The sequence below is a fragment of the Epinephelus moara genome, chromosome 1, assembly GCF_006386435.1.
Source record: "Epinephelus moara isolate mb chromosome 1, YSFRI_EMoa_1.0, whole genome shotgun sequence".
In the NCBI taxonomy this organism is placed as follows: domain Eukaryota; kingdom Metazoa; phylum Chordata; class Actinopteri; order Perciformes; family Serranidae; genus Epinephelus; species Epinephelus moara.
In genome coordinates this window covers 28,394,755-28,420,892 of record NC_065506.1, presented here as the reverse complement: position 1 = coordinate 28,420,892, position 26,138 = coordinate 28,394,755, and the positions used below count along the sequence as shown (strand labels likewise).

At 39.2% G+C, this 26,138-nt stretch overlaps 1 protein-coding gene across 2 annotated transcripts in view; it reads right to left on the bottom strand.

The window, feature by feature from the left end:
* pde3b (phosphodiesterase 3B) overlaps window positions 1-20,712 on the bottom strand; it is a 62,606-nt gene extending 41,894 nt beyond the window's left edge. For both annotated transcript variants that reach the window (XM_050050553.1, XM_050050563.1), the window contains exon 1: window positions 19,644-20,712. In XM_050050553.1, coding sequence (XP_049906510.1) covers window positions 19,644-20,531 — 888 coding nt within the window. In that variant the 5' untranslated portion in view covers window positions 20,532-20,712. The remainder of the gene's footprint in view (window positions 1-19,643) is intronic.
* Between the last annotated feature and the right edge of the window lie 5,426 nt (window positions 20,713-26,138).

Here is a 26,138-nt window from a genome sequence, read left to right as displayed (position 1 = left end):
ACCTTTCTATACGACCACTACGGCCGGTAGAGTTCACCTTATGACGCAAATGCTGCATCTTTAATCCATGCCCCCCCCCCCCCCCCCCCACCACTGCCNNNNCCCCCCCCCCCCCCAGCCAACTACTGCTGAGTGCAGCCGAGCACCCGGTGCCTAATGCCCCGTGTCTGTGGTTCCATGCCAGGGTGCCTGCTGTTGATATGTGGCATCAGGTCCACTGTTGATCCAGCTGATCCTTTGATGCAGGGTCGGGACACATAAGGACAAAGGAGGGTCAAACTACAGCAGCCATTCTGGCGCATTGCAGAATAAATAAGGAAAAGGAAGAGACAACTTTTGAAAGCTTTTATAGTGTATGAATACATGAACACAGTGTAATCTTGTGTCACTCCATAGCACCAGGTGTGCCAGGAAGCTGAGGAGGATTCAGTGTCTTGATAAATAACACTTTTAAAAGTTTCATTAGTGCAGGGCTGTAACAAAATTTTTTTTTTTTTTTAACATTTGAAGCTTCTATTGAGACTATCGAATAAAAATTAAAATTTCTGTCATCATATTTGAAAATTAAATAACAAATCAAACTAAATTTTTAAAATAATCGCAACTTCAAAAATTGCTATAATAGTGCAATTAATTAATTTTTAATTATTGTGAGTATATATTTGTTATTTTTGGCGCTGTTAGATCGCTGCTGGATGGCCCCGTCAATACAGGTGTGTGCCTCCCTGCACGTGCGGCAAGCTAGAGAGCAGACTGTTATTGTTATCACAATGAAAATGTTATTTTTGAAAGGCTAAATGCCGACAAATATGGGCTGAAGCAGAATATTTCATCAGATAAATCAGATTGTGAATTTTGGGAATGACTGCATCCTTCTTGCTTCAATAAATTCTACAAATAGTACAATATTAATAATATTAGTGTAGGCTTTGTCTAGAGCTGAGTATATATAAATAAGGTCTAAACATAATGAATATACTTACAAAATAAACAAAGCTATGAATTAATCAGTACAGCCTTACACTGGCATGAACTCGTCTCCTATTTGAAGGGAAGTCTCTTTGGCCACTAACCCACTGCCCATCAGGCCTCCATCCCTGAACATCACTCTTTAAATATTCTCATGAGCCCATCACGTCAAGGCCATACCAGGGAGCAATAACAGTTTGGGGCGGGCCACAGCTCTGACTGTATCTGAACGGCACAGTGTGCATCAGCTGCAGAGGGGGTGTGCGATTAAAACCCTGTGCCCTCCGCTCGCTCCCTCTGCCATCAGCGGGCTCCATATGACTGCTGCGACCACCTATCTCTGCCCATAGACCCTCCCAGTCTCTGCCGGCGCTGGTTTATCTCCAGCAGCAGCCTGCATCAGCCATAATAACTTACATCACACTCTTCAGAGCACAGATACAGCCGACGTCTTCTACTGTATATAGCCTGGCAAATTACTGCGTCATCGCTCTCTAACTTCTCTCACATAGAAAACAAGGACACTATCTGCTGTGTGTGTGTCGAGCGGTGATGTTGCTTTACAGACGAAACAGTTATCACAAAAGAAAGATGCTGAATTCTTGCAAAGTGATGAGTTAAAACAATTTAACTGAGCAGAGGAAGCATGCTGTTATTTCAAAGTGAAATGTAGACAAGCTTTTTGTTTGGTCCACTCTAACAGGTCACATTTCGTGTGCTGTCATCGGAGAGAGAGAGAGGCATAGGACGGGGGGTGATAAGGGGTGGGGGGGTGGGGGGGGTGGGGGAGGATGATACCGGTCCCTGGGAATTGATTACACTGAACAATAGCGAGCAGATCAAGAGCAACCTTGGCCGGATGGGGGAGATATCACACTGAAGCTCAGAGTCAGAGACTTTCGTCAGACACAAAATCTATCTACAAAATCTCACTTACATTATGTGAGGGGAAGGGGAGGGGGGGTCTGGCATTTGAGCCTGTGTGTGTGTGTGTGCTTGCGTGTTGGGGGAGGGGCGGACGGGGGTTAAAGTGAGAAAGAAAAGGAGACAGCGACAGACTAAAGAAAAAGTGAAGAAAAGGGGGTGGGGATTGGCCGGGAGCAGTTTCTCCAAATTTTTTTTTTTTTTTGCCTAAACCTCACCATTCCACTTTGAAAGATTTACTTTTACCATAAGTCACCCTGAATAAATTGTGCACAGTTATTGGAAATGGCGATCCTGTTGGTTGAAGTTCGGGTTTTTCATTGCAGTGACTAATAGTGCTTCTCAGTTTTGCCCTTTTCAGTGGGATCTGCCCTCAGCTGCTAAACACACACAAGCCCTCCTCTGTAGCTGCGGCTGACGTCAACCGTCACTTAGCAACAGCCTTTTGGTGTAAAAGCAGCAGTGCTGACACCGTTTTCAAAAGAGGCGCACAGAGACAGAAAGAAATTCAGAGAGAATGAGAGACAGACGTAGAGAGAGAATAAAAACGAGGGGGGAGAAAAGTAGCGGGAGAAAGTGAGCTCAGTTTTGGTGATAATGCTGTGTAATGTTTAAATGAGAATGCGATGTAAAAATTTGAATTGTGAACATTTCCAGTGCCACAAAAGGCTATTTTCTGACCATCTCTTCAAATCATCACGTAAAGCTTTAAGAATATTGAAGGAAAATATGATGTTATATCAATAAAGTCGTCTGGAGGCGATTAACAGTCAGTAAAACCTATGGTATGTACTCGCCTAAATAAAATGCACATTTACAACATCCCTCACCTCGTGCTTAAATTCCCACAGCAACAATTTACGCATGGGCTCGCACCATCTATGTCACAACAGTCTAATTTAACCAGACCTATCCGAGCTCTCCTCGCCTCTACTCTCACCCCGTCACTGACTGGACTGAACAAACAGTCAACACATGCAAGGTTCAACAACCTCATCCTGAACTTAAAAGCTCAGCCACCTGAAATGTTTGCATTGTTGGGAACCTTGTGGTGTAATCAGAAATCCTTTGAGACGAGCTGTGCAGAAAAAAAACACTAAAAAGCTTGATTGCAAATGAAGCCAGCAGCATGGGGGAACATTTTGTTATTATTTATCTGTATTTTCATGTAGTGCAAACAATAGTTGTAGGTTTAATTAGCCCAAACTTGGTTGATGGCAGTCGTCAGCAACCCCCCCTCTCCAGTCCAGCATTCTGGGCCTAAACAATACGCAAACTCAGCCACGGATAAGCTTTGTGCAGACAATAATACAAGCAGATAGACGAGGTCAGGACATCACATCAAGGCTCATTAGAGAAAAATAAGAAAGAGGGGACACGCTGCACAGCTCTTTACGCAGCACAAAACAGAGCATCAAACAAGCCGTAACCCTAACTGTGTCCTCAAATAATAACAATAACGTTAAAGGAAAGACCCAAAAATCAAACAGTCCGTGAATATTCTGTCAGCCCTCTTTTGACGGTGACTCTTCAGACACCAGAGTCATTAGGCTAAGCTCTGGTAGACCTATCATGAAAACTAAAGAGCTGCAAGCTAATTGCTGGTGATCATGACGCAAACCGTTTCCAGGGTAACCCGAGTTTTGGAGTACCCGCTCCAGCATTTCCTCATCTGTTTGCACTCACACCAGCAGGCTGACAATGCAGCCGCTGCATCCTGTTTCACTCTGCAGTCAGCCAAACACACAGTACCTCGCTCAACTTAACCCTTTCTGCCGGTCCCGCTGCTGCCGATGAGAAATTAAAAGCAGCTATGCAAACTAGTCCTGACGTTAGAGAAAGCAGGATAAAAAATAAATATATATATTCCACAGCAGCCAATTCAGATCAAACAACAACAAACTAAATCAACTAAAATCAGCACAATTTCCAGCAATAATACAATTATATACATTTCAAACACCTGTAAAGCTCCATTATACATTTAGGCAACATTCATAAATGCTGATTCAGCCCTTGATTTGACATTCAGAAAATGTTTACCTACTATCAAAGCTACCTGTGGCATCAATGGAGAGTTGCTAAGCAATGAATTAGGACATCTTGGTCTTGATATCGCAACCGTTACACAAGCTCCTAAACGTGGAGGCTAACTTGACACGTCACTCTCCTTCAGTCAAACAACAGCTCGGCTTCACATTTCATCAAATGCAATTCATTTATAATAATTAGCTCAAATAGTATTCACAGATAACCATATTTTCAAACTTGTATACAACCTGTATCATGGATTAAACTGCACGTGCCACATAAGACTTAATGCTTTCAAGCTGTTTTATTTGGGCTGAGAGAAATTGTTCACAACACTGATAGCATCAAGATTTAAGTTTCCTTACAAACCCATACACAAGCATAACCTTTAATTGCAGATAACATTTAATGGCCTTTTTTAAAAGGTATTGCACATTTTCTCTATTCCAACTAACGTTATATAAAATGTACACACTAAAAATTATGTAGCGCTTAATTAATCATGTGTATATTTTTAAATAAGTGCATAAAGAATCTGAGCAACAATGCAAAATTTGTAGTGTTCACTAAATGTGGATGACACATTCTGAGCATGTAAGAGGTCCAGGGTGGCCCAACGAGCTTTAATTTGATTATCCTTTATATGTTTAATTGTTTAAAGCAAGATATTTGTATATGCCATAACCAGCATGTGGAGGATTTACTATATAGTGGAAATAAAACCGTTTATTTCAGCACACACCTTGAATTTTAACACACCTTGTTCAGACAGTGATTTAGTTTTATAACAGTAAACCAAAAGGTAAAGGAGATGGTTTTTACTAAATGCACAGAGCCTTTAATCTCCACTGACACTACACATAAAGAGGCTGAGGATGCAAATGTTGGGCATAATATAATTTGGATTTTTTTCCTTATAAGGCCACTGATAAAAAATAACTCTATTATTATTTTTTCAAACCACAAATCTACTATTAGATTTGACAGCAATTACTTTGTATTTCTCTAATAGTGATGAAGGGGGATTTGTTCAATCAAGTAAACATTACATAACTAGTTTAATACACTTACACCGCTGTGCTAATAGTGTCAGCCTTAAACTGCTGCACACATTCAGCAACAAAATTACAAAACAGGGAAATACATATTATTTTGAAATATTTAAAAAGCCTCCAGCTTTGTAGGGATTTCTGCATGAATGAGCTGAGTGGTTTCTCCGTGGCAACTTCGTCCTCCTAAAGACTCTTTCTATTGCACACCGTCTGAAGACGCACAATTTCTCCCTTTCTCATCACTGCTGGAGGCAGACACTATATTCTACAGGGCGATTAATAAGACTTGGCATTTTTTTTTTCTTCTTCTTTGCAATCACCCTGTGGTACGTCACTGGGTTGTGACGTCAATGTTATATCATTCCACATGGCTTTACAGCAAGCGAACGTGACAGCTGAGAGCTGCTCTGCGTTTTCACTGCTCTCCCTCGCAACCTTTTCTCTCTGCAGCCTGCTTCTCTGTTCTCGTCTGGATGGGGGGTTAGTTAAGTGTATTATTTACCCCTGCCTGCCCCCGTGGAGTGGTAACCACACAAAAAAAGGGGCCTTCACGCTGAATTGTACATTGCGCTGCCAGCACTGCTTCTAAGGTCTTACTCATGAAGTAGAGCTTTTAGATTTCTGCCATGAAAGCCCAAATACAATAATCCTACTTAAAAAATATTATCTCCACTTTATCTACTTCATCTAAAAAAAACCCTACGAGGTCTAAGGGACACATGCTGACATAAATTTGGGAGAGAACAGGCTGCCATTCAGGTTGGATGATAAAATCATTTTGTTTTGGATTTTGGATTTGAAATAGGACCCACACCCAAATATGCAGCAGAGATTATTCCTCACTCGCAAATTCTGGGTCTCAGCGTGTGACCGCTGTGACAACGACACAGTCTCAAAGTGCAAGACACAATTACAGGATTCACTGACGTATTTAGGTCTCCTTTTGTAGAAGATTCAAGCACAACAGAGGGACACTGTTAATGCAGTAAATCCAGGATTCAGTGAGCCTAACCCCTGGCACATGCAGTCAATCCATAAAGTTTTGGTTGTGCAAGAGGTTTTAAGTTGCTGTGCCAAAACACAAAGACTTGAAATTATCGGAGCATAAATGAATATCAACTGAAGCTGCAACAGGCTAAATAAGACAATCTTCAACACTGCATAAAAGATTTACGGTGTTTATGGTGTCCATGATTGTCATGTTTGCACCTTCACAGAGACAGAAACCTTTGTCCTGTTCCATGATTTCCACTGAGCAGTCTAAACACTGTGTGCATAACAGGGAAGACTCTAAGATGGAAGCAACTATGAAGGGTTTTCATTCCTTGTCAGTCTGACACATTTAAGGATCGCACCTCCAATGAAAAGATGTGCTCAGTCAGAGAGAACGTCGGCGAACTCTAACACAACACTGACACACTTTTGACTCATAATGTGACCATAACATGACATGAAAATGAGTGTGTCTGTAAATCAGCACTCATTCTCATTTTTGTTTGGTTGTTGCCTCGTTGTTCATGTGCTAATAGTATAATTCTCGTTACAGTAAGCAAACAACAAAGGGCCGAATTCACAAAGAATGAACTGCGGCCGCTGATAGCACCTTGAATTGCACTTCACTTGCACCCGCAGTTTGCTCCGTCTTAACGTCCTATTCACAAAGGATATTGCTATTGATATACCAGCGCAAACACGCCCACAAAGTTTGGCAGCTGAGTGCCGTTTGCCCCTGATTTGCCCCTGATTGCAATTAGCCACATGGCATGACATGGTAAGTGTTTGGCAAAGTACTGAATACTGTATACCCTCATGTAGTGATGTCTGCTGGTGAGTCAGTCTAACAGTGTCGGATGGGTTGAGGCTGTGGATTTGACCAAGTTTGACCACTTTATCACTATTCCCTCTCACTTGTAGCTGTTTTTTCGTTATCTTTTGAATCTAATATGAATTATGGAACCGTTTTTGTTCACGTTTGTTTCCCCCGTTTCGTAAAATAAATTATTGAAAGTTGCTTTTGAAGTGCGTGACAGAAGTGCGTTTTGAGAACGACCGCAGACTGTCACCTGTTCAACGCATCAATATCTTCGGATGCCATTAAAGTAATAATGATTGGCTATTAGCGCTGGTGTTAGTGAATTAGACGTTGTTATCAATGAGGCTCATTTGCATAGAAAGGGACAATTTTTCAGCCAAATATATGCATATTACCTTTTAAATACGTGCAAATAACACCGGACCACCGAGACGCAGTCTGCTTGGCAGCGCAGTTAGTGGAGCATTTCACCCTCTGCGCGTGCTTTGTGAATTAGACGGTTTCTGTTTGCTCCATTTTTACCGGTTTAGCAGCCGCAAAAGCCACGCAATCCTTTTGTGAATTTGGCCCAAAGTTTGGTGTTGTAAAAAAAAAAAAAAAGTCAATTTAAAGCCAAGTTGACAGGGCGTCAAAGAAAATATTTTATGACCTACTGTTTGACCATGCCACAGTGGTCACGCCACAAATAATTCTATAAGCTTGTCCCAATTAATACATTATTTAGAGGTTCAGAGTGCAGGATTTAGGGATAACTACTGTATAATATTCAACATCACCACTAGAGGCCACTAAATCCTTCACATTGGACCTTTAAAAAAAGATAACTGTAAGTAATAAGAAATATTTGCTCAAGTTGTATATGTGACTCTAACAGTGTCATCGTGACATCATCTTGGTGTTAAATATTTAAAAGATGACTGGTATCAATGTGTTGAAACTGTTTACAGACTAGTATCTGGGGAAATCTGTGCCATCAGATGGCTGAATTTCAATGCGGTGATCAATGTTTCTGTACAGTGTGTTGGTACTCATTTAACATGCAACACTCATTTGTAAACATGAGCTGAACTGTAGTAACCTGCTGAAAAAGAAAACTGGCTATGGAAGCTTTAATGGGCCGGAGGAAAAAATTCCTGGTAGATCCAAATATGTGCTTGTCAGTACCATTACATATTAAACTCTGTATGTTTTTCTGTCATTTAGTTTAAGGAGGATGTTTAGTTTTTGAACTTTAACATCTTCTTCTCGAGCCAAGCTAGCAACACAAATGTTCTAAAAACATTCAAAGAAGGGGCTAAATTTGTTTAGCACAGTGGTCCCCAACTGGTCCGGCCACTCATCTGTTCAAGGTCCACACTGTTTAATACATTCAGCGGACATGTCCTCGAGCTAGTTTGCTGTCTCTCTCAAGTAGCTGTCTGTTATTTATTCACTCTACGGCAGGAAACAGCACTTCAAAATAAAAGCTGTATGCCGGAAATTCATTGTACTTAGACATAAAGTGTGTTTTTTACAAACTTGGCACGTTTGAGAGTCACTTGCGGCCCATTCAGGATGGACCCGCCACCCCACTTTTGGACCAGGACCAGGACCCACCAGTGGGACTCACTGGTTCAACAGATATTTTTGGCATGCAAGTGCAGCCTCAGGAGCATGAGGTTAGAGCAAATGACTGTATATAAAGATGGACAAAGCTTTTCCACTTCCTCCCACTGTACAAAAATGAAGCCAAAATATCCCAGACACGGCCGCTGCCATCTTGCACTGGTAATGTTCCTGCTCATACACCCATCCAACCAATTGCAAGCAGTACCATAGATTGCAAGCACACTGACAAGCACACACAGTTGTTGATCATGACGTATAACCGTCCCTTTTTGTTAGCATCAAATAACTAAGTCAAACAAAACTTACAAGAAAAATGAACGCTTGAACATACATCTGTACTAGAACTACCTAAAATAACAGAAAACATCTTTAGGAAAAAATTATTTGACATAACCCTACTTTGACTAATATCCCATCCGCTGAGGGGGCGATCAAGATGTTTTGACTTCACTTTTGGGGAGCTGTCATGTCATCCATCTTTATTACATAGACTGTGGTTAGAACACAGAGGAAATACAAAAACTTGCTCATCACAATGTTGCTCTACAGTGCCACTAGTGGCCAAAAAAATTCTTGGTTTACCTTGAACTACACCAACAGCAGCAGCATTTGTTGAAACATAGGAGAGATGCTGAGCCTTATGCTGTGTTTTACTTTATCGCTCTGTCCACGCAGTGAACCCTGTAGTAATACACAATTAACAACTAATAATTAACTTCTGGTGTTATAATACCAGATACTACCTTTAAGTGGCCCTTTAAAAGCTTTCTGTGAGCAGTTACTTCAAGTCAGTGAAGAAATATTTGTGACAAAACAACAGAGACCTTGAATATCTAAAAAAAAAAAAAAAAATCAAACCTGTGTCCCCAATTTGAACTCACAAAATGGATTTACGAAATAGAAAAAAAAAAGGACAGGCTACAAACTATTCTGAGATTTTTGTATTTTTAGGTGCAAGTATCTCAGCTATTGCAGCTTCTTACAAGCACTGTGGCAGCTCTTTAATTCCCTCATGTACATGACAAACGACAAGCTCGGCATATACAACCTCAGGTGTCTGGTGGCACAGCTCTCGCCCTGCTGTCTCTTAGGTCACGGGGCACATAGTCCAAAGCAGCACTATGAATTTGAATATTCATGATGGTGATTTGCAAAAAGTGTGCACCTACGTTAACAGAGTGTTTGTGAAGAACACATCACACGGTTCAAACACTTGATAGAGTCAACAAACTCAACACAATTTTGCTTTTGTCAATGATTTAAAAAAAATTTTACCATAGAGTAGTATGAAATCGTCATTACTGCAAATGTCTTCTGTTGTGTAAGTGTTAAAGAACTATCATAATCAGTGTTGGGATTAATGCATACTGTAACTCCACTACTTCTGGTGGTAACTAGACATGTAACTTATTACTTTGAATAAATAACTCAAATACAATTACTGAAATTTAAATGGGCTCGTTACATTTTTCTTGATGAGCCAACAAACGCAGCCTATTCCGCAGATTTATTTCCTAGTTGATCTAACGTCTGCTGTAGTTAATACGAGTTCAGTCTCTTCATCTCTTGTGTGTGTGTGTGTGTGTGTGTGTGTGTGTGTGTGTGTGTGTGTGTGGGTAGCGCAAAACAAGTTATTAGGTGGACTATTGAATGCAATGTTTCTGTAAGTTATTAATAACATTATTCAGAACACCACGGGGCCCATCGGTCGACCAGCGCATCAATGGACTGTCACCCGACCTTACAACGGCGCAATAAATGGCATCAATCAATCAATCAATTAATCAATCAGCATTAGACTGTCACTGAACACAATGGCCGATAGTTCAGGTAATCGGAGCTTGCTTTCCTGGAAATATGGACATTATTTCTCCTGTGTTGCGATCAAGGACAAATTAGGCCTATAGACATGAGTTGTAGTCTATGTGCAGGATTTGAATTACTGTTCATACATTTGTGTTTTTGTAAATAACTTTTAGCATTTATTTCATTAGGCCTTTTGTGATAAAAATTTTCTGTAAAATGTCCAAGAAACGATTGCGATTTCATTTTACTCTGCCAAAACACTATCAAAAACTAACTTGTGTTGCTCGATTTGAAGGCCTGTCAGGGCTACAATAAATACGCCGATTAAATCATATCTATTTTTGTTTCATCTTCCAACTACTTCCTTTTCATCATAGTGATAATGCATGCAATCATAGATAACATCTGACTTGTCTAAAATGCACTTGCACTAAAATACCATGTTTTCCTTTATAAGACCTGAAGCAGATTTTTAAAAATAACACATTATTTTCCCTAGAAACTGTTAACTTGCAGTAATTTGTAAAGTAATGCAATTACTTTTGAGAGAAGTAACTAGTAGTTGTAACTAAATAAATCCTAATTTTCAGTAACTTGCATTAACAGTGGTCATAATATATAAAATTAAAGGGGCTGTCCCTTCAAAGTGGGAGATTCAAATCATCAGTCAGAGACCCCTCTGTCAACTGAGACTGCTTCAAGTTGAGTCATTTTTTTTATTTTTTTTGCTGGTCAGGTTGCTGTGCAGTGTCCCTCTGGGAACATTTTGGTCCCAAGATTTTGCTGTGGAGTGAGCACTCTTGACTTTCGCACTACTCTTTTGTACAGACAGCTGCAGATGTGAAGCAGCAGCACAGAGGAGGAGAAACTTTGCACCGTAAGGCTCCGAGATAACATTATCTTCTCTCTTCTGCTTGGAAGTGGTGAATCTACAGCTCACAGATACTTAATACGACATAGTCTGTGGCTTTTGTTTGATATCTAGTGTCAACAAAAAATCTTGTGGCACATTTCCAATCCATCACTAGCACAGTTAGCTTGTTTACTATACTACATGTATCCCGCTGTCACACTGAACCTTATGCTGAGCCCAATTCAAACTTTAAAACTTTATATGGAAAACAAAAACACAAAGCTGGGCTGGGTACAGCCCTAAAAATTGTTAGGTAAAGTTGTGGCAAAGAACTTAACAATGTAAAGCGTCAACTGGCATTTCAATTATGTTTCATATCAGGACACCTCAGTGTACTGCCATGGTCATTTACCACAGTAGGAAAGGAGAGGCGCATGGGGATTTTTCTGCATAAAGAATTACAAGATGGCCACCTCCATCATTGTGCTGCTTCCAGCTCTTGACAAAGCTCTTATGGAAGTCTTCATGGAAAACAGTATGCACTCTAACAAGTATGCATTTAGTGGATTTCTGTCACTTGCAACTGCGTTTGCGACATTCCGCCAATGTAGCAATGCTGTATCATGAACAGCACTGTGCTGCCAAAACTGCCAAAGACGGAGTAAAAGAGCTGTCTGTTTCTGGCTGGCCCACAGCAAAGTGAGGACAAGCGTGGTAAACCCGAAAGTCTGTCACTGACTGACTGATTAAGTGATGAAATTACACCACTGGCTGGCTGGTTGAGTATTGGTGTTTCCCCAATGGCCATCGTGCTTTCAAAATGAGTTCGCACCAAAGTGATCCTTCTGGTAACGTCCTTTCCACCAAAGCAAAACAAGCGTGAATTCGTATTAGGTTTCATGCACATTTTCAACTAGTGTACTAAAAAAGTTGAGTAAAAAATTATAAAAATTTGAAGCTAAATCTCAAAATATTTGTGATTTGGTTAACATTATTTTACCAGCAGACTCAAAATGTTTTCCAAGATATTTAGTGTATCAGTATTTGTCATCATATTCTCAGTCTCCTGTCGACCATGTCATGTTACAGGCCTGCGCTACTTGAGTACACTTCAGGAACAAATATTACTGGGACCATTATAGATAATTGCAGATGAATATTTTTATTAGGGGTTTAACGGTACACAAAAATCTCGGTTCGGTACGTACCTCGGTACACAAGTCACAGTTCGTTTTTTTTTCGGTACAGTAATGAAAAAAATAGACAACTATTAAATATCTTTTACTTATTGGTAACCTTATTAAAACATACCACCACAGCAGTTAACTCTTTTTACACAATTTTTGAATGAAACAAATATATATAAAATCCTGCTTTTTCACATTGTTTGAATGAAAATAGAAATATAAAAGTGAAAAATAAAATCCTGCTGTTTTTTTAACACATTTTTTGAATGAAAAATATAAATATACATTTCTGCTTTAACAGTTTTACTCAATTAAAATAAAAAGTATAGTGCAGCTGGTCAGCTTTAAAGCCTGCTCAGATTCAGTTTTACTAGGAACTTACTTAGCTTTCCCACTTTGTTAAAGTGCAGTAAACAAAACATGCTTATATCTAAAGTGCAGCTTAAACAATTTTACTCAACTCCAATGGCGTTGGTTATTTCTTTAGCGCGATGGTCAGGGAAACGCTCTTTCTTTTTAAACGACGACGATATCGTAGTTTGCACCAGATTGCTTTTTCTAGTCGTGCCGGTTAACGTTCAAACTCGGGTGGTGTCGCTTTAGATGCGTTAGCATGTTAGACGTGTTTCCAAGTACATACCCGACCGCTGTTCTGCAGTGTCGGCACACTGCTTTTGTCTTGTCCACTTGTTTATTTCCATCTTCGTATTTTACCCTGAAACCAAAGTGTTCCCAAACGGAGGACTTAAGGTTTGCGGGTGGGTCTTCAGGTTCGTCAGGCTCACTTGCCATGTTGTCAAAATGCGAGAATGCGCTGCACAAAGTGAAAGCGGAGATTTACGGTCGGACTCGGTCCGTCACTCAATTATGTCCGTCGGGGAACTAGATATTTTAAATGGTTCGGCTCGCAAAAACGGAATTAAAATAAAACAAAATAAAATAAAATAATATCCTGCGCCCAGTAATTCGGTACAGGGTCGTGCCGAACCGAAAGTCGCGTACCGAATGGTTCGACACAAATACATGTACCGTTACGGCCCTAATTTTTATATTTGGAAAGTTTAGCAGATTGACTGTACAGTCAAGCCACATACCAGGTTTCAACCTAGTCTGGTTTCCCTACAGCAGGAGTGTGTCTGGTATTTTGTGGCTGTTCAAACAGGTGAGTATTGTTTTGGTTTTTTTTGCATCCAAGCAGGTCTAGTCTCTTAAAAAGGTTCATTAAATTAACATTACATCCCATCAGTATAATGTTTTCATCTTCGCAGATATGACTCTTAGAAACAGCGGTTACTTTACAAGGCGAGTTTGTGAGGAGGAGAATCATCAGGGCAGGTGAAACAGTGCGGACATTATCTGATTATTACAGGCAGTTAAAAAGTAATAATTCATGTTACTGATGAGATGCAGCACTATCACAAGAATTTTCTAAAAATAAAGTATGCTTTAGTGTTATGCTTTGTCATTTTCTTCAATCATACAATTATCAGAACTCCCTAAAATGCACTGCTTGTAAAAAAGAGTTTGCTTAGGGCCAGTTGAAGGCACACATGCGCGTGTGAACATGATCAGGATGGTACCACCTGCGCCTCATTTTGAGCCAGGAACAACTCTGCTGTGGTTAACTGCAGTGTAATACATAATCTATATGATTTACAGTCCACATTAAATGAAAAATACTGGCCCTGTTAATTGATCATTTATCTCGTCATATGCCACATGTGTTAAAAAAATCAGTATCAGAGTATTTTTACATCCCTGTCTTCACTCTGTCTGTAAAACCAGTTGAAACACTTTCACGTTTGATGACTCATCCTGCACACAGGGGTGTTTACACAAAGTTCATCCAATGAAATGAGACTTTATGCGACTAGCTAGCCACACCGGTCACATAAAACTGCATCTTACTGTTTGTGGGTTGTAGTCGCTAACAGAGCAGTATCGAGAGACATGAAGCTATGTGTGTATGGACATCAGTGGGCAAAAACTTTGTTTTCATTTTTGAAATAATGAAGTGGAGGTCTAATTCATTCATCTCTCCCTCAGGCGTCTCCTGATCTAACGGTAAGAGAGGTGTGTATGGAGCCTTCAGTTCGCTCCGCTGTACTGCACTAAGCCTGCCCACTTTTGAGGATCCCGACCAAATGTGAAGGACTTGATTTAAATACCTCTTGTAACTGTTCACTGCTCAAATACTCTGTTTTACTGGGAAATATCTCACAGTACAGGGGCTAAAGACGCTCTAACTTCCGTTTCACTGGGACGTTAAAGGGATATTTTGCCGATTTTTAATCAGGCTTTGTATTATAACAGTGAAGGTAGTATCTTACCAGAGCCCTGGGGTCTCATTTATAAAACAGTGCATATGATCCATACTAAAAATGGACGTACCAACAAAAATATTCAACAGTTTCTACAAACAGGCTTCCACCTCACCATCTGCGTCGCCAATTTCCCATCTCCAAAATGATCGTAAGCATGCATCAGTTTGTCCCATCAAGTCTGTTTTTATAGATCACAACTTTTCAGTGGTAGGTGCTAGGGCTGTCAACGAATATTCTAAATTCGAATTTAAATTCGAATTTGAAAAAAAATGGACCTTCGAATGTGAAAATTGATATTCGATTGTGGACAGAGAAAAAAAACACCACCGCAGCTGTCCTCTTTGCAAGTGGGCGTTGGCATCAGAAGCGCATTGCTCCACGCTGGTCGACAAGCGGTTCTGCTCCCACCTGTTGTCTCCGTCACCCGGCTTGACACATTCGCTCGCGGCTCGCGCAGAAAATAGACCAGACGCCGAAACGATCGCTGCAGGGCGCGAGCCGGTCACGGTCCGGTGCTTCGAGGCTATTCGCAGCGCTTCCCCGGGTGGTGTGGTCACGGGTCAGAGAGGGGGGGCGAGCGAGAGGTCCGCGGTCGTTTATAACGTAATGTTATAGATAATTGTTTTATGTGTTTTAATGTGTAGGTATGTAAATGTTTTCAAAGACGTTTATGTTGAAATAAAAATACCTACAAGTAGTTATGTTTCATATACAAGTATGTTTCCTTGTATTAGTTTGCCCTCTTGTGGACATAATGCGGAAAAAAAAAATATTCGAATGGTTCAAACTTATGAGTTATTTTTAGAAGGAATATTCGAACGTCATTTTTGAGCAATTTTGACAGCCCTAGTAGGTGCTCACCTCTTGCAGGCCTCATTTTGTGTGTACACAATGTTTAAGCACATTTTTTCTGGCTCTAGGACTGTTGCTCGAACTACAGATTGTGCTTTTGCATTTTCGTGTGCCCACCACTACAGACAAAAAAGTCTAGAAATGGATCAAGAGACAGACCACGCCATCTCTCGCTCTCAAACACAGACCAAACTCCGATCAAACGGTAAAACTAGGCAGCGGATATAAACCAAGACTCTGTTACTGTGTTGCCTATTTCTTGCCTAAAATGTCTTCAGAAAAATGTTTTAGTTCACTGTTTGGCTGTAATGAGAGAATTTGCAAACAGGAAGTGGGCGCCATATTGTTTCCTGTTTGTAAGAATGGAAGCTGAAAAAACTGAGATCAAACAGTAAAACTAAGCAGTGCTGATCAAATATGGACAAAGATTCTGTTACAGTGTGGCCTATTTCAACATTTCAGAGACATATTTTAGCTCAACGTTTAACTGTAATTCAAGATTGTTTATTACCAGCTAGTGGCCATATTGTTTCCTGTGGAAAAACAGCCAACCCTGCTTTACGTCATCGAACAACAGGAGTGTTTCAGTGCGAAGCAGTGCATTCTGGTAGTTGTAGGTCTTCTATCTCTTAAACAGTTTGCCTGTTTTCTCTGGTCATGTAGCACTAATTTCAAAAGTATTTGTCTCGACAGCATAGACAGCCCAGTTTTATGAATCAGGCACACTGGTTAAACTGTTGACAGTAAATTTGTTGGCGTGTGTCGAACTGGCACCTGACATGTTCCACAGCCACGGTGATAATAACATGATAATTACCAAAAAGTGGAGGATGATCCGATCATTGTGACAGTGATTTCAAGTTTTGCTATAAAAGCAACTTTTTCTTAATAGTTTACTTAGTTTCAATTCATTCAATTATTCACACGTTCACCGACATGACGTCAAAACTCGACACAAACATTTTTCCAAGGTGATGATAAGATGGTGTATATAAAACCACGTGTTATAGCAAACACCAAAATAAAACCTATACAGCTCTCAGACAACAGAGGGGGGGGGGGGTGGGGGTGACTGTTTGGTGTACAAAATACGTGTGAAGATGGAGAACATGTGTGACATCACCAGTGAACCCTGAGTGACTCCTTTCGAGGTCTGCCTCCGTGCCTCTGACGCAGAAACTGTCTTACTGATACAGAGACATTACCCTGTATCACAAAAGATTATTTCTAAAGCTCAGTTTAAACTTCTTCTACACTGATTATATTTCCTAGTGATCAAATCCAGTAAAGAAAAATCTTGGTGCAGATAATATTGTAGGTCATCACACAGTGGGCACAACACCTCAGACAGGTTGCCAGTAAGCTGCATCAAAGGGCTAACACCTACAGACAGACACACACGCCCAATATTCACAACTTTGACATAAAGTTTTCTGGCAGAGAGGATGCCAAATCCAAGTTTTTGTTTTCAGACATTTTCCAAATTTTTGTCTACAATTTATATATGCAGTTTTTACACTATAAAAAAGAGGTTTAAGATTGGTTTGGGGATGTGGGGGAGGAAAAACGACAGGTTGACTGAACCAGACGATTAATGGCGTCCTGTTTTAACTTTCTAACTAATAAATGATAAGGTGTAGTGCTTCACGTGTAACACCTGCTGCTCAGTTTTACTCGAGACATCAGTCAGTTTCAAATTTTGGAAATCCAGTCCCTGAATATGTCAACACTGAAATAATACAATGGATGTCAATTTATGCTTATATCTTTATCATATATCCTTTTATATATTTATATAATGTATTTAAATCACAAATTTTCTGCAAATAATGTTAAAGCAACATATTTTAGAGTTTCAAAAGCACCTACTTTTATGTTAAAATCAGTATCTTTCTCGTCCAAATGAAAAGGTTGGCAAATGTTGAAGCTAGTGTCAAAAATATCGATTTATCAATACATATTTATTCGGAATATTTGAAAAAGTTTCAACTCTCATTTTCCACATTATCAACACACTGCGCTTTTTCGCTCTACCTCTTATTGATAATGTTTACTACAGTTATTGCCACGCTCCAGCCTTGTCATATTAACCTTTTAATTTAAAAAAAAAAATAAAAAATCTATTTTATGCCCTGAATGTAAATTTTCCCTGTGGTGTCAAAAATGGCAGTGAATACCGATATTTTTCAAGGTATTTTATCAAAGTTAGAAATTCCAGTATCATGATAAAACTAGTAGGAGCTGACCCCCATCACAACCTAACTTAAACAAAAAAAAATGTATATATATATTTGCGCCTTTTTATTTATCAGTAAAAATTAGGTGCATTCAGAGATCTAATGTTTCTGTGTGTCACAGGTTAAAGCAAAAGGTGAGATGGTGCATGGTGTTTATACAAGGTCTCGAATGATCCAACCTGTTTTTCTGTTTTAGTTGTCATGCACTGTTTAAGGCCTAACTCAATGTGACTGCTAATCTGCTAATAGCCTAAAACACAATGAAGTGGAAAAACAACTGCTGGAAATAGCACAACTGAGACAAACTGGACATACATTTTTAGTTCTCTTATCATTTCTGACAAAGCTTGAAGGACACAAAAACAATGCGTGTGAGCTGACGGCTTGGCATCCACGTAAGAACCGCATGTTTTGTTTTTAAGTACTGACAATAACACTGGCATTTGTCCACACACGAGTTAAGACGTCAGCTTGCGTCAGCTGTTTTGTCCACAACATACTGTCTGCAACATGATAGTCTTCATATAGAATGGATACCACTCCGAGTCCATACACTGTGGGTGCATTGTTTTCCAAAACTAATGCAAAGCAGAGAAGGAGCACCACTTTGTGCAGTGGACCTGTTCGCTACTGTATGTAAATAGACTGGTTTTATGCAGCTTGTGCAGGCTTGTGTATACAAGCAAACAAGAAAGAAGACGAAACACACGCTTAATGTGGACTGTACACACTGAATAATCCCTGCCTGTGCTCACAGTCATTTTGTTTTGTTGACTGCTACAGTCAGATGGGACTGTGGACCACATCACTGGCTGTGCAGCTGGTTATGTTGTTGTTGTTACAGCATGATGCAGATGGACACACAAATGGCATTTATCATCTGCCGTTTTAACTTTTACATGAATGTATTCACTATAAACTGTAGATAAACATGGATGGAAAGTGTTGTAGGCACAATAGCATGCTGATGTTGATATTTATTTATCAAGTAAATGGCACAGGAGCCATCACAACTCCAACACCTTAAAAGCTGTCCTACTTTTCATTCCCAGTCTTGCTGACATTACAAACATTAACATGCCTCTTATTATTGATTAGTATTTATTGCATTCTTATTTATTGCTAATGTTAGTGTAGTATCATGTGAGAAGCACAAAGATGAAACCACCCAACAGTGTACAAAGGTGTAAAATTAGCACAACCTCAAACATAAAGCTACAGCTGTAAAATGCAACATACACACTAATGCAGCAATATTAATCCAAAAACATTACTGATAGGGACCATTTAAGTGCAGAATGAGCACTTGTCCTTTTGATATGCTACTTTAACAGCATTTTGCTTACTATAATCACATACTTTTAGTTAGGTAAGGTTTTGAATGCTTGTAGTGGAGTATTCTTGACAACATTTTATTTTAGTAAGGGATCTGAATACTATTATTTATTTTATTCAAATGTATTAAGATATTTGTCCGGTTTGTCACCTGTTTGTACCTTTTATCTTGCACTGTGTACAGATGTAGCTTCAAATAACTGAATTGCAGTGGTACAATGAAAATAAAGGACTTTTATTCGATTGTTAAAGGCTATAAACACACTTTTTTATATAAGTGGCTGAAATGCTATGATTATAATTGAATGCAAAGTGGGGCAAAGCTTTTCCTTGATGTGTGCAAGTGCAACACATGCAGGCCTGCATAATAACACTGCAATATATAATGTGGTGTGCAATAGCCTGGATCAGTCATTCACATCACAATGTTTTCTTTATTAACTTGTGCATGTATTTATTGCATATTAATCATTTATAGTGACAATTTAACTGCTTTTTTTGCACTATGAGGGATTTTTCTGATGGTTTGTAGTTTGTTTTGTGTGCTTTCTCCTCCTGTGATGCACATGTGCAGCTGTGGATGATCAGTGGGCCTACTTTTGAACAATAACAACAGACCGTGGTCCTGCAAGGGGGGGACCCACACACCTACCTGCTCTCTGGATATACAGGGTAACGACGGTCTGCGAGGCATTTTACAACTGCCATAATAGCTGGTTGACGTCTCCCCCAGTGAAACACAACTGGACCGTCTCCTAGGTCTGATCACGGGGACCTTTTCCTCCGCGGTGGAAATCCCACTCGGCGCTTCCCTCGACGGGTAGTAACGGTCAAAGCAGAGCCCCAACAGGGAGCCCGACACCCCGGCGAGGCAGGCGAGGAGCGGTCTGAGCAGAGCAGGCACACCGCTCAAACTTGTGAAAGACACCAGCCACACAACGCTGGCGAAAACCAGTATGAGAACACTGTGTTTGAGTTTGAGAGTGGGGATCAGGGTGAGCAGACCCACACATCCCAGCACGAATAACAACCTGCCCACCATTTGCATCTGGTGCTGGTCCTCTCCCCATTGCAAAAACCGCAAAACCAAAAAATCCCCGAGGTAACACGATGCTGGCAGTGACACGAGCCAACATTTGCTGCTCTCCTTCTTTTTCCTCCGCAGGTAAAACGTTAGAAAGAAGAAAGCACATCCTATGCTGAATAAAGGACTGATGGACTGGGAGAAGCCCGACAAAAAAGTCCGCAAATCCCACAGCGAGTCACTTTGCAAGCTCCTAGAAATGAGGAAAGAAACCGCGAAGATCACAAACGCGCCGACGTAGAGGGCAGAGACCTTCAGCAACTTTGAATTGAGAATGTCTTCGTTGCAAAACCTGCACACGTTAAACAAAAATCCCCTCTGATGGTCCTGTTTGAGAGGGGTGACGCAGCTCTTCACATAGCCGTTCCTGAAGCCCTCTGAGCTGTTTACACTTCCAGCTCCGTCGTGGTGCCTTATTTTACTGTGCAAAACCTCTCCTTCCTCGCGTGCAGCCATGGCTCGACTGTGGCGCCCTCGTATCCACGCGAAAGTCCCCCCTCTTCTGATATTCACGCCGTATTAACGCTGAACTACATGACAGCAAATGCACTCCATGGTCACCCAAACGTGCTCCAGCACTTGGACTAAAGAAAGAAGGTGAGATGTTGTTTTTACAGAAAAGGGGCTCTCTGTCGCCGCCTACAGGACACAACTCACACCGCAGGGCTCTGTGATGGGGAGCGCTGAGCCAATCCTGCTGGGCTGCATCATTGATACAACATGATCGATATACTCTGAGGTTACAGCTAATAACCAAACTTTAAATAAAACTCCCATTTAAAAAAAAAAAAAAAAATCACTGAAACTGAAGGTTACTTTACATCCCCATAACAGTTTTACCTTCCCACCCTGTAGGCTCAAATTTAATAGTTACAGGTGCATTCCTTATTTGCAGAGCAGTCTTTATTATTAATTTGAAATATATCATGTGTTTTTAGACCTGATTTCATGTGGAAAACTTTCAATATCACTTTGTCTAGATAAATAAATGAGTTCATTTAACCAAGTGACCCAGACTTTATTTTAGCATCATTTGTTCTTGTCTTATTACAGCCCATCCCCACCATGCTGTGAATTCACAAAATAAAGATTTGGTGAAGCAAACATTTAATGCACAATATTTAAATGTTGCTTATTTCATTATTCCCATGTCCACTGTGGCAGAAAATGCAAGATATGCAGCATATCACATGTCTACACAATAAGCATTTTTGTCCCCCATGTTGTTGTTTATTTGCACATTCAATATTCACTTGCACTAAATATGTTCACTTTAATCCATTGCTCACTTTTGATCCACTGCTCATTGTTATTATTATTATTATTAGTAGTAGTAGTAGTAGTAGTAGTAGTATTTATTGCTGTTTCTTGTATTTTTTGTACTTTTTTTCTGCATGCCTAGTTTGTTTGTTTTTTAAGTTTTTTTAAATATTGAAATCTTTAATTTGACTCTTTACCCTTGACTGCTGTAACACTGGAATTTCTCAATTGTGGAATCAATAAAGGTGTATCTTATCTTATCTTATCTTATCTTATCTTATCTCTTACTTCCCACAAGTAGAATTAGATAGATAGGTAGATAGATAGAAAATAATAGATAATATAATGATATAAAACAATAAAACAATAATAATAAAAAATAAGTGGTACTAAAAGGAAAAAAAGAAGAAGAGAAATTATACACAACACAGTGAGAAATGAGGCAGATGTTGTAAAAAATGTGCAAATAGCTAACAAGGGTGCAATTAGTTATGAATACTTCCCATGACTCAGTTTCTCACCTATGAAGCACAGGGCCGATAGTTAGGCTTGGCCATAGTTGAATTATCAGCAATGGTGGAATGTAAACTTCAATTAATAGCCCGTGCTATTATTTGTTTAAACCACTGAAATCAACAGGCCTATATTTGGGATAGGTGTCTATATGGGACAGGCCTTTAATTCTTTTCACACAAAACTAGGTGTCTTAATTGAGACAGGTGTTTATTTGTCAAAATGTATAGCTACACCAGGCAAGTAAAAGGGCTGGGCATTTAATTGGGACTATAGGCTTTTAATTGAAGTTTTATGGTGAATAATTTACTCAAGTACTTTACTTAAGTACAAATGTAAATGTTTTTAACAATTCTACTCCACTACAAACATGTAAACATTACAGCTTTTAACAGCTGACAGCTTTTGTTCCTTTCCAGAATACAACTTGTAAACCCCTGCTGTCCAGTAAAAACCATACATCTCTAAAATTTGGTGATTTTTCATTTGCATTTTTTTCCTCAACTAAATGGAAATGAGTTGAGAAAATTGTAGAATTGTTAGACAAATAAATTATTTATAAACCTTTATATTACAAACCTTTTATTAACTGGAAAATGCATCATCAAAAAGCTGAAAACAGGGCTGTTTTTCTAAGCTCATGAAAAGTTGACCTGTTGTGTGGTTCTCACAGGACAGTACACTAACTTATATTGTTGTAGATGTAACTACTGTACTACAGTATATAAAGGAGTAAAATTAGCACAAGGTTAAACATATAGGTCGGGGCACACCTGTTAAATGCAACATACACACTAATGTAGCAGTATTAATCCAAAAACTTTGTATTATAAAACGCTGATAGGAAACATTTAAGAGTAGAATGAGTACCTTTCCCTTTAAAAGGCCACCTTAAGGACATTTTGCTTGTTATGATTACATGCTTTTACTTAAGTAAGGTTTTGAATGCAGTACTTGTAGTGGAGTATTTTCACTGTGTGGTATTAGTATTTTACTAAGTAAGGTATTTAAATACTTCTTCCACCACAAATTAATTTAAATTATTAAAGTAATACTTTTCCGTGTTTTTATTATTTTATTTTATTTTATTTTATTTTATTTTATTTTATTTTATTTATAAATGTGGCCAGGCCTTGCTGCGCCACTGTGTGTCGCTGCATCATGTTGCTCTGGGATCGTTTGCTTCACCTGCCTTCAGCCTGATAGGACGATTGACGATTAAACTGATCAGAATAACACAACAACACCGGCTTCAAATGCCGGCTTATATCCATAAATATATGTCGTCTAACATCTTTTGCGAGATAAATGATACACAGTCAAAGCTACTGTTCTTGACTGACATAAAAAAAGCCTCACTGGATGCTGTAGCTAGCTAAATACATGAAGGCTGTCCACAAACTAAAGCTAATGTTAGCTTGTTTACATCCTAAACATACTGTCAGTATGACAGACTTGATTGAAGATAAAATGTTGGATATGAATGAAGATAAATGTGGGTGATTTGAGACACTTTTTGGTAGCAAGACAATCATCTAAAACTCTGAATACTACCTTAAATGTTACTGTTAGACCTTGTTATAGCTCTGCTAGGCTATATTTCTACAAAGAAAATATGTTGCTAAGTAAAAATATTTTAGAAACTTTTGAACTTTAAACACATCAAAAACCTCACTCCATTGACATGTTCAGGTAAAATGGAACAGTCATGTTTGTTTTTTTAAAATGGCTAAATCTATTTATCAGTTCAGTCACTGATTTATTATATCATTCATGTAACCTGTGGATATTCATTAAAAACCTTTATCTAACCTTTTGCCTTGCTTTCCCTGTTTTTTAGTTGCCTCTTTCCTTGGTGCCACATTGTCTACAATGGCCATCTGTGTGCGTTTGCATTTGTGTATATTAATACACAAATGGTGAATTCAGGACAATTGTGGCTAACATGGACTCACTGCATCATCTTCAATATTTTTTAAGTGACACAAATATGAATATCTGTAATATTGCAGGATGGCACACAATCACATAATCCTTGGTTTGTTGCACCTGGTAGCCTAAAAATATGCTGGTTTCACTTCAGAAAAATGTCCCATGTGAGCTTAATTTTTTTTGTCTCATTTTACCCCGATGATTTAACTAGTCACTCAAAACCCCTTCCCATAGCTAAATACAACTAATTTCACTATTGTGAAAATATTTTGATCATAAGTCACTCATTTAATAAAATGCAACATCCTAGAACCATTTTTTGTATCATACCCTGGACATGCCACATGGCTTACATTAGAAGTTCTGGGACCAGTGGATTTTTGGCTCTTTGCTAGCACATTTGTATTAACAATGCAAATACATATAGGGTGACTGGCTGCTTATATTTAAAGAGCCCAAGATGTAAAACCCTTATTGTCACATTCTACCTAATGTCCCAATTACCTGACATCCCCTATTGATGTGTGAGAGCTGCCAACTTTAACAAGTTCTTGCCCTAAAATGAAAAGCCCCTCCTTAATTTACGTAATGTTATTTTTATTGTCCAGTCATATCAACTTCAACAAGATACATAAGCAGAAAAGAAACTGAGTGAGGTCATTACAGACTCATCTTAGAGCTGCCACAGACCTTTTTAACAGCACAAATTTTGACCTGTCACAGCAGGACATACTAACAATGACTGCACAGCATTTAGTTTTGCCCATTCCAGAGCCCTTGCATTGTGCATGCTGACCTACAGGAGAATAGAACTATCGTTTATGTAATTACTTACATGTGTCTCTGCTGCCATGACAGGTCAAAATGTATGCCATGAAAAAGGTCTATGGAAACACAAGGCAGGCTTATTAATACAGCGCATTGCATTTATGGTAAACCTTGTGAATGCATATAACATCAAATGACAACAACCTCCCCCACAAGAAAACAGCAAATCCTGCATCCATTCCACAGAGACAAACCACAACACAGACATAGACAGACAAGACAGACAAGTCTTTCACTTTGCTGAACTTGGGCTTGTCTCAGGTCATAAAAAACACTGTGAGTGTACCACATGGATTGCACATCCTCTGACAGATGGTAGGCCTATTTGAATTCATTAAAAGCTAGCTTAGATGTGTCTAAGATAAGATTGAAATGAGTCCACGTCACTATATGTGTGTCACATAGACTGTAGGCTGTATGAAGCGATGTCACCTGACATGTCTCTGAAAAGCAAACATTTAATGTCATTATCGTTTGAAATGTTAATACTCCCAGTCAGTGTTTACTCTTAGTTCAGTTCTGTTTGTCAGTGGGGCGAACAATGCTGCCGTTAAACACTAAATAAACATGTGTAACTATGAGTGTCTTTTTCTTCTACTTAAGTTCCATGACCAGTAGATTATGACAGTAATGTTAATGTTTGGAGACATATTGGCCGAAAACCAATGTTTAAATCCTGCATGTTACCATGGCAACTTTTAATTGGCTATCATTCTATGACTTTGTCCATCAATGCCATTTTATTTATTTATCTCTTTATGTTAAGCTAATCTGAACGATGTGGTACAATATGATCTTCCTGTTCTGAAAGAAACCACGCTCACAGAACAGGATCTTTTAACTAAGTTAAATCAGAATCCTGTAATAAACATTTTCAATAGAGTAGGTAGAAGCACATGTGTAACCATTGTTCTTTGGCCGACAAGGCTCTGTAATATAAACAAGTACTTTGCTCTTGACTGGAACCATAAACCCTTCTTATCATGAAAACTTCCATTTAAAAATGTTTGCCTGTGTAAACACTGAGATGGAAATGGGTGTTAATCAGTGTGAGAGTGATTGTACTCTATTGTGGTGTCTGCAGCCGCACAATACTGTGCAAGCATTTAGTTGGTTTGTATAATGTATACAGTTGAACAATTTTATTGAAGACACCAAACCTAATTATTAATTTAATCTGCTAATGAATATTGTTTGTGTAGCGACAGACATATAACTCAATGGTTCTCCAATGACCTGCCTTCAGTTCATGAACTGAAGAAGCCTCTTGGATGAGAGATGAACCATCTTCAAGAAACTCAAGCAAGTCCAGTTGCCTACGATATAGCATTTAGGATTACCATGACCTAGATGACTGGGAATTTTCACCAACATAATACAGAACATATCATTTCATTATTAAGAACATGGCCAGTGTCGTTTCTTCTTGCACAGACAATACTTAGTAATGTGATAAATTGATTTTTGCCAGATTAATGACTTATGAACTTATTGAGATTTTACATGAAAAATATAATCATCAAAACGTTG